This window comes from Chrysochloris asiatica, unplaced genomic scaffold (assembly GCF_000296735.1).
Source record: "Chrysochloris asiatica unplaced genomic scaffold, ChrAsi1.0 scaffold00160, whole genome shotgun sequence".
Taxonomy (NCBI): domain Eukaryota; kingdom Metazoa; phylum Chordata; class Mammalia; order Afrosoricida; family Chrysochloridae; genus Chrysochloris; species Chrysochloris asiatica.
In genome coordinates this window covers 5,585,759-5,597,371 of record NW_006408678.1, presented here as the reverse complement: position 1 = coordinate 5,597,371, position 11,613 = coordinate 5,585,759, and the positions used below count along the sequence as shown (strand labels likewise).

The 11,613-nt window shown below is 38.3% G+C and overlaps 1 protein-coding gene across 5 annotated transcripts in view; it reads left to right on the top strand.

Moving 5' to 3' along the window:
• Window positions 1-11,384, top strand: part of MYBPC1 (myosin binding protein C, slow type) — a 129,262-nt gene extending 117,878 nt beyond the window's left edge. For 2 of the 5 annotated variants that reach the window (XM_006871101.1, XM_006871099.1), the window contains 5 exons: window positions 3,261-3,420; window positions 4,816-4,952; window positions 5,559-5,745; window positions 9,824-9,866; window positions 11,099-11,382. In XM_006871101.1, coding sequence (XP_006871163.1) covers window positions 3,261-3,420; window positions 4,816-4,952; window positions 5,559-5,745; window positions 9,824-9,837 — 498 coding nt within the window. In that variant the 3' untranslated portion in view covers window positions 9,838-9,866; window positions 11,099-11,382. Of the gene's footprint in view, window positions 1-3,260; window positions 3,421-4,815; window positions 4,953-5,558; window positions 5,746-8,295; window positions 8,355-9,823; window positions 9,867-11,098 lie in introns of all 5 variants that reach the window. The other 3 variants (XM_006871098.1, XM_006871097.1, XM_006871100.1) reach the window with 3 other exon arrangements.
• The last annotated feature ends 229 nt before the right edge of the window (window positions 11,385-11,613 follow it).

Below are 11,613 nucleotides of genomic sequence, written 5' to 3'. Positions count from 1 at the left end.
CCAAGATGGCTAAGCTTTGTCTCTCATACTTTGGACTTATTGTCAGGAGGAAACAGTCACTGGAGAAGGATGTCATGCTGGGTAAGATGGAGGGTCAGAGAAAAAGAGGAAGACCCCTAATGAGATGGATTGGCTAGGTGGCATCGTTGATGGCGTCCAGTATGGCAGCAGTAGTGAGGTTGGCCCAGGATCAGACATTGTTTCGTTCTGCTGTGCATGAGGTTGCTATGAGTCAGTTCCAACTCGATGGCACCTGACAACAACAACAACATAGTGATATTGATAGGAAATCTTTAGGGATTTGCACTAGTAGCTCTTTGTTCACGAAGTCATATAGGATCAGCAGAAGAGAGGGAAAGAGTTCAAATGGGCAGTCTCACAAGAAGACCATCACCAAGGAGCTTGAAGCTTCTTTCCATAAACTCTTTCTAGAACGTCTTTGCCCCACTCTCAGGTGGGTATTACATGGTAAGATCATATTACAACAGGATCTTTCATGTAAACCTGGATAGCTTGAGAGCAGTACTGAGGCATGACTCTACACAGGAAATATTTGAACATTTGGACTTACTTAGCAGTGAGGGATTCCCCTTGGACCTTTGAACCAACATTGGCAGTGAATACATGCATGTCACTATTACGATAAGGAACTCTGGTAACGTAGTGGTTACGAGTCGGGCTGTTAACCTTAAGGTCAGCAGTTTGAAACTACCAGCTATTCTGCAGGAAAAAGATGAGGGTTTCTGTTCCTGTAAAGATTTACAGCCTCAGATACCCTATTTGGGGTCACTGTGAGTGAGCACCGATTCCACGGCATGCCACCACCACCATCACCTTAAGGAGTCTGGTGACACAGTGGTTAAACACTTGGCTTCTAACTGAAAGATTGGAAGTTAGAACCCACCAGCTGTTCCATGGACAAAAGATATGGCAGTCAGCTTCCGTAAAAGATTGTTGTTGTTGTTACGTGCCGTCAAGTCAGTTCCAACTCATAAAGACCCTGCATAGGGTATCCAAGGAGTGGCTGGTGAGTTTGAACCACCGACCTTATGGTTATCAGTCCAGTGCTTATCCTACAGCACCACACCAGGACTCCTCCATAACGACTGTTGTTGTGAAGTGCTGTCGAGTCGGTGCAGCTTTAGGAACATTATGAAGCAGTTCTACTGTCCTATAAGGTCGCTATGAGTCATTACAGCCCAGCAATGGGGATAGGTACTATAGGGGACAACTTCCAGCAGCTCTCAACTCCCTTCTTTCTCCCCATCAAACCCACCCAACAGCTATCTTCTTGTTGTTGTTGGTAGGTGCCATCAAGTTGGTACTGACTCATAGCAACCCACAAAAGAATGAAACAGTGCCTGGTTCTGGGCCAACTTCACAATTGTTGCCACACTTGAGCCCATTGATGCTGCCACTTAGCCAGTCCATCTTGCTGGGGGTCTTCCTCTTTTTTCTCTGACCCTCCACCTTACCAAACATGTATCTTCTTAGACATCCAAATAAGTCCTGGTGAGCTAGGCCTTCCCTGCTGTTTCATGTGATAGGTCTGCATGGTGATGCCCTTCAGGCTCAACACCCTGTTTCTGTTGCATTTCAGCAGGCACAGAAAAAAGCTTTCTGTCCATGCACTCCCCAGAGGTCATCATTCTACTACTGCATTGTTGCTACACATGCTGTTCTTCATTAAATTCCTATAATCATCCATAGACTTCAAAAATGTTGGTTTTCATATGTATCACCAATCTTTCATTTAGTCACTTACTATGCTCTGAGCTCTGTGCCAGCTACTGGACTTTTTTTTTTCCTTTTCTTTTAAAGTTCCTGCTCTTGAGGTACTCACTGTGTAGGCCAGAAGACATAAAATCGAATGATTATACGTGCAGTAAATATGGAAATAAAGGTTTATGTAAGATGCTTAGAGAATCAACAAGGGAGTAACTACATTAGACTTGTTGTTAAGTGCTGTTGATTCTGACTCACAGTCACCCTGTAGAGGGTTTCCAAGGAGCAGCTGGTGGTGGTGTTTTCTGGTGACCCCTAAACGTTCAAGATAAATTGTTTTCCCTTTTCTTAACCTTGAGTCAGCAGATGTGTTTTTTCAATGACTGATATTTAACATCCATGGTGCAATGTGATCTTCCTGCTGGCTTCAAAATAAACTGTGAAGCTGCTCTATTTCTTGGCATGATGAGGAGAAAATGGGAAAAAAATGTGGCTCTAACTTCTCATTCATTAAAGCAATCTGTAAATATTTATTTATTGAGCATCTGCTATATGTCAGGCTCTGTGATAGGCCCCGAGAATACTGGTCGTGGTAGTGTGCCATGGAGTTGGTTCTGACTCTTAGTGACCCTGCATAGAATTTCTGAGGCTGTAAATCTTCACAGGAGCAGAAAGCATCATCTTTCTCCCATGGAACATCTGGGAGTTTTGAACTATTGACTTTGAGGTTAGCAGCCTGATTCATAAAGCCAGTTTCTACCATCATGGAATGTGCATGTCAGTTTGGAATAGACAGTAAGCAAGTAAATTAGTAAATGTTGCTATTGTTAAGTGCCATCAAGTCGGTTCCGACCCATAGCGACCTTGTATAGTTTCCAAGGAGTGGCTGGTAAGCTTGAACCGCCGACCTTGCTGATCAAACTGACTTTGCATTCCAGCACATTAACCCACAGTGCCACACCAAGACTCCCAAGTTAGTAAACAGGTAATGTAATTTAAGGTAGCAAGGGTTGTAAAGAAAAAAAAAATCACCAAATTAAGGTGGTAGAATGCCCAAAGTAATGGGGAGGGGTAGCGAGGAGGGTCTCTGTGAGAAGGTGATCTATCTGAGCAAAGACCTGAAAGACACTAAATTAATAATATTGGGAAAATGTATTGGGCAATCTAAATTTTTCTTCAGTGAATTAGCTTCCTCTCTTCTGCAGAGTAGATCAATTGGCACTAAAATGTTATAGTTATTCTTTGTTATACAGACGATGATATAGACATAGTACAGTTATGAAGAAAATATAAAATTACTAAAACATAGTTAGGATGCGAATTAAATGTGGAAAGAAAATTATATAGTCAAGTGAAAATAAACTGTGTTCAGTAAATTAAATGTGCATTGCTACCACTCTCAATATAAAATGCTAATTCATCTAGCGGCATTCTTTTTCTTTTAGTTATCAAAGGATCCCTGTTTTTATCCTGAGAAACAGAAATTTTGCATATTTCTTAGTGCTTTTCCTCAAAGCATTCTTTTTTCCCTTCAGGAATGGTTCACTGTCATTGAACATTATCACCGAACCAATGCCACCATTACTGAGCTCGTAATAGGAAATGAATATTATTTCCGGGTCTTTGCTGAAAACATGTGTGGCCTCAGTGAGGACGCAACAAGGACCAAAGAAAGTGCCGTGATTGCCAAGGATGGTGAGTGGACTGGTTATTGGAAACCCTGGTTCTCGTGACTTGTTATGTGCCGTGAACTCGATTCCGACTCATAGCAACCCTATATAGGGTTTCCGAGGCGTTTTTCATTTGGTTTTGTTTTTAAATCTTCTTGGGAGCAGAAAGCCTCATCTTTCTCCCAGAGTGGCTGACAGGCTCGAACTGCAGACCTTGTAGTTCGCAATCTAGCGCTTATCGTATGGAGCCACTGTGCCAGACGAAAACATTTTAACATTGCAGTAAAAGTGTTCAAGTAAAATGACAATTTTTTTAAGTAAAAACTTTCAAGTAAAATGATTATTATGGTTGCATTTTTTGAAATGTAAGCTTTAATTCAGTCCAGCTTTTGCATAATTGTTCTGGAGATGACTGAAATCACAGGAACAGGAAAGAAATAGGCATTTTCTTCTTGAGGTTCTGTATTCCGTATTCTTTCATTATTTTTTAAACCTTTTATTGTGAATTGAATGAACGTTTACAGACAGGATCATCAGTTTTACATTCAACAAATCATACACTTAGTTGCATCTCAATGATCGCAATCCCCTCCATGCAACATCTGTTATAGCCCTTCCTCCCTGCTGTTCCTGTTTACATTCCACCCACCTTCCCATCCTTTCTCAACTTTGTTCTTAGGAAAATGTTGCCCTTTTGATTTTGAATGAATGACTGTTCATTATTCATAGGGAGCATACCTTATTGTTGTTGTCTTCCTTACTATAGCTTGGCTGAAAGCTGGGCCAAGAGGGTGAGTTCCTTTCCAAACCTGAAGTGTGGTTGAGGGCCATAGTCTTAGGTTCCTCCAGTCTCTTTCTGAATAGTAATCCTGGTCGTATTTTAAAAAAATAATAATTTTGAGTTTTATTCCATGTATTGTGCCACTCTATCCAGAACCTTCTAATATGATCCCTTTCAGAGCAGTTGGTAGTGGTAGCTGGGCACCATCTAGTTCTTCTGGTCTCAGAATTGTGGAGACTGAGGTTTATAGCTTTTATTCCTGGATGCCTTCAATATAGCTACACATGGACCCATTCTGCAATGAGCAGGCCCTGTATCATTTTATTTCATTAGAACTCACTCTCTTTAAAGTGATTCCTTGTTAACTTTTATGTTAGAACACATATCTAGTCAAAATACTCAGACAGACACTGAAATCTTCTCAGTATGTATTCAAGCTTCACTTAACTACTCGGCTGTTCTGTATCTCTCTGGTGATTGGCTATATATTTGTACCCTTCAGAGTATGTGATATATGGCATTTGCTTATGTTTTCACATGTTTTTTTAAGCTCAGGGAACTTTCAATCATGAGTAAAGTGTGCCAAGAATAATATAATCTTAGGCCAATTTGTAGATTTTTCTAATGCTTGTTTTTAAGGTAAAGTCTACAAAAACCCAGTGTATGATGACTTCAATTTCACTGAGGCGCCCATGTTTACTCAGCCTTTGGTTAACACCTATGCCGTAGCTGGTTACAATGCCACCCTGAACTGCAGTGTGAGAGGCAATCCCAAGGTACCATGGTTTTCTATCTAATGAATTGAATTTCATAATTAACCCCAAACTCACTCTTTTATATCTTTCATGTTGTAATTGTAAGTCTTAATACAAACTGATCTTTCAATGATTAGGGAGTCTTTGGGTGGAATCAACAGTTAAGCAATTGATTACTAACTGAACGGTTAGTGATTTGAATCTAGTGAGAGGTCTCAGGAGAAGGGCTAGGTGATGTTCCCAGTAGGTCACAGACATGAAAACCCAATAGAGCACAGTTCTGTTCTGATACACATGAGTTGGAATTGACTGATTTCATTTAAACTGAGTTAACACCATGTGCTCTGTAGATTAAATTTAAATGCAACTGCATCTGTTTCAAGAGTTTATCCTAGTGCTGCCCTCTGGGAAAAAAAATCTACCTTGTTTCTCCAGGTCTGCTCGTCTGCATTCTTACCATGTGCTAAGGAGAATTTACTTGGAGAGAAAGGGGCTCTAATAGGTGTGGCTTCTTCTTAGATGTGCTTTCTTTCTAAACCAGACTTTAAAATTCCACTGCTGGTTCTAATGGTCTATTAATAAGCTAAATACAAATATGTTTTGACCTGTTTTCAATCATAATTTCAGCCCAAAATAACCTGGATGAAAAACAAGGTTGTTATTGTGGATGATCCACGATACAGGATGTTCAGCAACCAGGGGGTATGCACCCTGGAGATTCGCAAGCCCAGCCCCTACGACGGAGGCACCTACTGCTGCAAAGCAGTCAATGAACTTGGGGCAGTAGAGATGGAATGCAAACTGGAGGTGAAAGGTATGCCACCACACCCCAGACCTCTTTATGGGTTAAGGTTAAAGAAAATCACTATGTTTTTGTTCTTACTGCAAATTTTAAATTGTTTGCCAAAATGGTTAGGTGGAAGTAAAGGGAGAGAAGAAATTTTTACATTCTGCATTCAAATTTATTGGCTGAAGGTTTCTTGATAGTTTCAGTAGTCTTATTTTTTAATATCTTGCAATTCTTGTTAACTAAAGGAATACTGATTGCAGTAGATTACTTGGTGTGTACAACATGGTGAGAATGAATAAAGTGAAATGACTTTGGAGTTATAGTAGCTATGATAGATTCTTAGTACAAAAACTCAACTAATGAAACTGCAATGAAGGATGTACCCTAATTTTGAAATTACTTTACTATGTTGTAAGACTTCTTATGTTTGTATGGGTACGTTTGCTAAACATGGTATTTAGTGTTATGCATTTAGAATGTAAATAGTGACTTCCAAAATCTTACTAAGGAATAGCCATTCATAGGAATGTATTTCATTTATACTAATTTTCAGAAGTGTTACAAGTAAATTAAGCCAAGAAAACACATAAGGATTTATGTATTATAGAAACATCTCAACTAAGCAGCCATCTTAATCCATTTAAAAAATATTTATTGACTATCATTTTTATATTGAAATTTTTTTTCTTTACAATCAAAATCTACTTCAAGACATCATGAAAAGTCCTCTGGCTGCTAGTTCTGGTGATGAGACAGCAGGTGACAGGATCCCTATGTGTTTTCTCCTGCTCTTCTCATAGTATGCTGTCATTCTGTGATAACCAAAGTCTTTATTTTTCCCTACCTCTCTAAATGAAGACATTATCTAAAAGCCAGAAGGACTACGGCTTTACTCATATAAAATGCTAATATAAGTAGTTATTTTCAGAAAATTACAATATTTATTTAGAGTTGTTATATAAAAAAATATATATTTTAGTCCTAAAATATGGTATAAATATGGCAGAGAAACTGCTTGGGAAAAAAAGTACTTTTATAACTTTTTTAAAACTATTTTCTTTCCCTAATTTTATCCTCAATATACAGTATGGCAGTGGTTATGTGCCGTGGGGTTGGTTCCGACTCATAGCGACCCTGTACAGGGTTTCTGAGGCTGTAAATCTTTATGGGAGCAGAAAGCCTCAGCTGTTTCCCACGGAACAGCTGGTAGTTTCAAACTGCTGACCTTGAGGTTCACAGCCTGATTCGTAACCACTACGCTACCAGAGCTCCTTTAATATACAGTATAGTAGATTTATAATCAAGTCATAGGAAAAATAATTTTTAAATTTTTTACCCTCCAATAAGAGTATAAAGCAGATCATTTTTAGAAAATCTCAAATTCACTACTGAGATCTTTCTTACAAATTTAAATGTTTGGTTTGTTTCCAGCTGTTTTAGTAGCTTTAAATGCAGATTAAGTTCACAGTTGCAAACACATCTGGTCTCTAAACTTCTAGTCTTATTTGTTCCAAGGTATTGTTGATTTTTTATCTTTTCAACATGCCCCCCAAAACATGATATTACTTACTGATGGTGGTGGTGTGCCGTGGAGTCAGTTCTGACTCATAGCGACTCTGTATAGGCTTTCTGAGGCTGTAAATCTTTATGTGAGCAGAAAACCTCACCTTTCGTCCTCCAAGCAGCTGGTGGATTCCATCCGCTGACTTTGTGGTTAGCTGCTCATCTCATAACCCACTAGCCCACCAGAGTGTCTATACCACTTCTTGTTGTTCATAAGTGCCTTTGAGTCAGTTCCGATTCATAGTGACCCAGTATACTGTTCCGACGAGCATTTAGTGGATTTCAACTCTGACCTTTTCTTTAGCAGTCCAGAGCTTATCCTACAGCACCACATCAGGACTTCATACCATTTGTTATTGTTGTTAAATGCTGTCGAATCAGTTCCAACTCATAGCAACCCTCTGTAGAGTTTCCTAGGAGTGACTGGTGGGTTTGAACCACGGACCTTGTGGTTCAAACCAACCTTGCAGTCTAGTGCTTTATCCTACAAGCCACACCAGGATTCGTCCCATGCCACTTGTTGTTGTTGTTATTGTTAAATGCTGTAGAGTCAGTTCCAACCCATAGCAACCCTGTATAGGGCTTCTGATGAGCGGCTGGTGAGCTTGAACTGCTGACTTTGCCAATAAAACCTAGTGCTTTGAAAATAACTGAATGTTGCTAATGATATAAAATGATGCCTTCATAAATGGTTCACCATTCGGAGGAAGGAGGGGAGGCTGGGCGTCCTCCATAAAAGCAGCACTGCTGTGCATGTAGGTGACATTTTTAAAATTGTTTGTAATTATATTTAGTAATACAGATCATGCATCCTAATACATAAGTTCATTATAAGGTATCAGTGGTGATATATTGGTAAAAGCTTTTGGTCCTGGAAATAAAGCTGAGACTGTTTATCATCCGATTATCTGACAATAGGTGATTTGAATCAAGTTGAACTAAAAAAAAAATAAAGGTAAGAATGTCAACTGAGAATAAATAAATACTGGTCCAAATATTCTGATTCTGCAGTGATATATCAAGGAGTAATTACCCCTGGACAGCCAGTCTTCCTGGAGGGGCAGCAACAGGTTTAAAAAGTTCATATCCCACCGGATATTTCTATTTTCTGTTCCATTCCTCTTACATGAAAATGCGTTTTGCATGTAAAGCTTGACTTTCTCATTTGCTTTTAATTGTATTTTTTAGCAGCTCATGGCATACAGTGTTTATGCCATGGATAAGGAAGGCCAAATTATTCAAGAATATAAAGTACTTTAGGAACCAAGTTTTGCCAGAAAATTAAGTGTGGGTCCCAATAAGTAAAGTCAGAAAACTGTATTTGAGCATAATCTCATTTTATATGTAAGGCTATCAAACTGGGTTATGAATTATATTTCTGTAGTATGTTCATTTTTCAAATGTAGAGAGGTAGGAATCTCCTTATAAGATCATTTCCAGAGTAGTTTCTTTGGAATCAGGTTGAAACTCAAAAAACCGAACACTTTAAATTGCTAAGGTTTATTAAAAGTATTCTGGGCATTTTTTTATTGGAACAGGACACAAATAAAAAGATATTTAATCTTTGGAGGCTTTCACATTTAACACGTTACAATTACAAAGTAACTGTAGTAACATAGCTATCTGTTGAACCTTGGGACATTTTCTTGGGACTAAAATTATTTAAATATTTATGAACCTAAGTAAAAGAACAAGACTTCTAGGCCCTAATATAAAATGTGTAAAGCTATAAATGAGTCCTATCATATATGTATGATTTACTCCCATTTGGAAGAGTGAATTAAGAGTTCTTTGGGACTAGGTAAGCAACCCAGTGTAAACGCTATATGAAGTAAGTCTACACCTGAGTTGACTATGTTTGTTCTCTGCATTCCCAAAGAGGATGATGCCAGCTTTCAAACAAAGAATTAGAGCTCTCTTTGGAGTTTTGTAGATTTTACATATATAATCACTTGGTGCCTAGGTTTGTTAAAGCCTTGAGTTCATTTAGGTCACTTAGATACAGTCAGTTCAAAATTCAGTATTTTAGGAACCACTAATTTAATGTGTAGATCTACTTGATAATTTTGCCTTTTAGAATTTCAACATATATATATCTACACTAATACTTTGTCTATTGTCTGTTTTTCTTTTGGTGAAAAACACAATATATATATGTTGTAGGGTTTTTGTTTTTTTTTTCCTTTTTTTTTTTTTTTTTTTTTTTTTTTTTCCCTTAAGCTAATGGTTTGGAAGCTCTTACCATAAATATTTACTGTACAATCAAATTGGCTCTGCTACCTGCGCAGACACAATGGTAGAAACCAATTTCTTGTGGTTGTGCATATTAATAAATCATTTACATATTAATGATCCTTTTGAAGTGGCTGGTCCCCTGCCCTTCATTCCACCTGCTTCTATTTCCTACACCTTTTACATGACTAAGGATTAATGAAATCACCTCATTATAATCACGACTGTAATTTTATCCAACAACGTTGGTGTTCGCACTTTTATTCATGCTTACCACTCTCTCTCTCTCTTTCCCTCTCTCCCTTAGTTGTAGCACAGTAAGGACTTTTGAATGTATATTGTCATCTCAGGTAAGCTTTCATATGGTTTTGGCATATGAAGCTTATGACTGTCATAAGCCATACAAAGCCTGTGGGGTATGGCATGATTTTCATTATGGAATTCAATGAAAACAGACTGTTTTAAATCGCTAACTTTTGTAGTTTCAGTTTGTATATCAGTGTCTGGACATTAACAGCTAGTACTTATTCCTCAGGACAACCTCTTGTTGAATGCAGTAGAGCATGAATGAAAGCATTACATATAGCTGGAAATGCGTGACATCCAAGCATTCTGACATCTTTGCATCAAGGAATGGACATGTAATTAGTGGCATCATTTCTACCAATGTGACTTGGATTTTGTTTTTTTTTAAAAAAAGGAGAATGACGCTCTCAAATTTGCATTAAAGAAGTTTTTAAGAATGTTCAAATGGCATGCTGTTTTGGTTTGTATGTGAATTTATTAGCACTTCCCTAAAGGACCAGGAATTGCTATGGTTTCCTGGGTGCTCCCTAAAGGGTACTTTTTAAAGTCGAATTAAAAAACACAGAAGGTAAGTACGTACTATCCTTAAATGTTTCTCTCACCTTCAGAAGACATTGGACAGGTCTTGCTCTGTTTTAAGGAAAAATTTCCAGTGTTCTGCACTTTTGAGAATGTTTTCGAGGTGTAATAACCACAGTCCAGAGAGTATTTCCTTTTTTCTCTGTCTTTTTTTCTGTGCTTGAATCGGAACTTTTGGTGCTTAATTAAAAAGAACATTAACAAATTGAAAGCAGATCTTCCCGCTGATCCATAACATGGAATGCAGCCATTCTGCCATTGAGTCAGAACTCTTAAACCACCTATAGAAAAATCACGAAACCTCTCAAGGAGTATGAAAAACTTTCCAACCACTAAGGAATTTAAACTTGGCTTGAATAACAGTTTGTTGTTGTTGTTAAGTGCCGTGGAGTCGGATCCGACCCATAGTGACCCTGTACAGGGTTTCTGAGGAGCAGCTGAATAACAGTAGGGGAGGGGAAGAAAAACCTACTATGGGTCTGCTGGGAACTTGCTTTTCCTTTTCAATGCCAAGTGCTTTAAATGCTAAATGTACTAAAACCAGGAAGAGATTTTCAAATAGGGACTGAATGAATCTTTGTAACTAACTGGAATAGAATTAGTCACATGTCCAGGGAACTAGTCAAAGCGCATTATTTCAGGGATTTCCTTCATGTAGACGGTTTTGACTTTGTCTTTACCTCTTTGTTCTCTCTAGGTGGGCTTTCCTTTTGCAGACTCCTCTTGCAAGGTGTGCCTCCTAACATAATTGATTCCTATTTGCGAGATTTACAATCAAGCAGTCCTGAGGAATACTGAGAGCCTGGCCACTGCCTCTCTGCACGTCACTGCTTTGAAATCCAGTTGTAATGAACAAGCATTTTTTGGTTTTCCACCAGGCACTCAAGTGTGGTTGTTTTCTTTCCTCCTAATGGTGAAAAAAATTAAAATGTTTGCATGGATTGCTTCATTAAAAATTGCAAACAAAATTTCATATGAAGTTAGCACTTTGGTCGTTGTTGTGTGTGCTTAGTCACTGAACCTTACCCCTTCCTTCCCCTCAAAAAGCTATAGAATAGAAAAGGCAGTTATTTTAGCTTAAAGCATTAAACTGTAATTGCATTTTTCTCCCAGTTTTACCAGCACAGTACACTGTGATCAAATTATGAAAACCTATCTTTCAATCAGCCGAATTGATTTTTCTCACACAGGCCTGCTAAGTGGCCCTTTTTC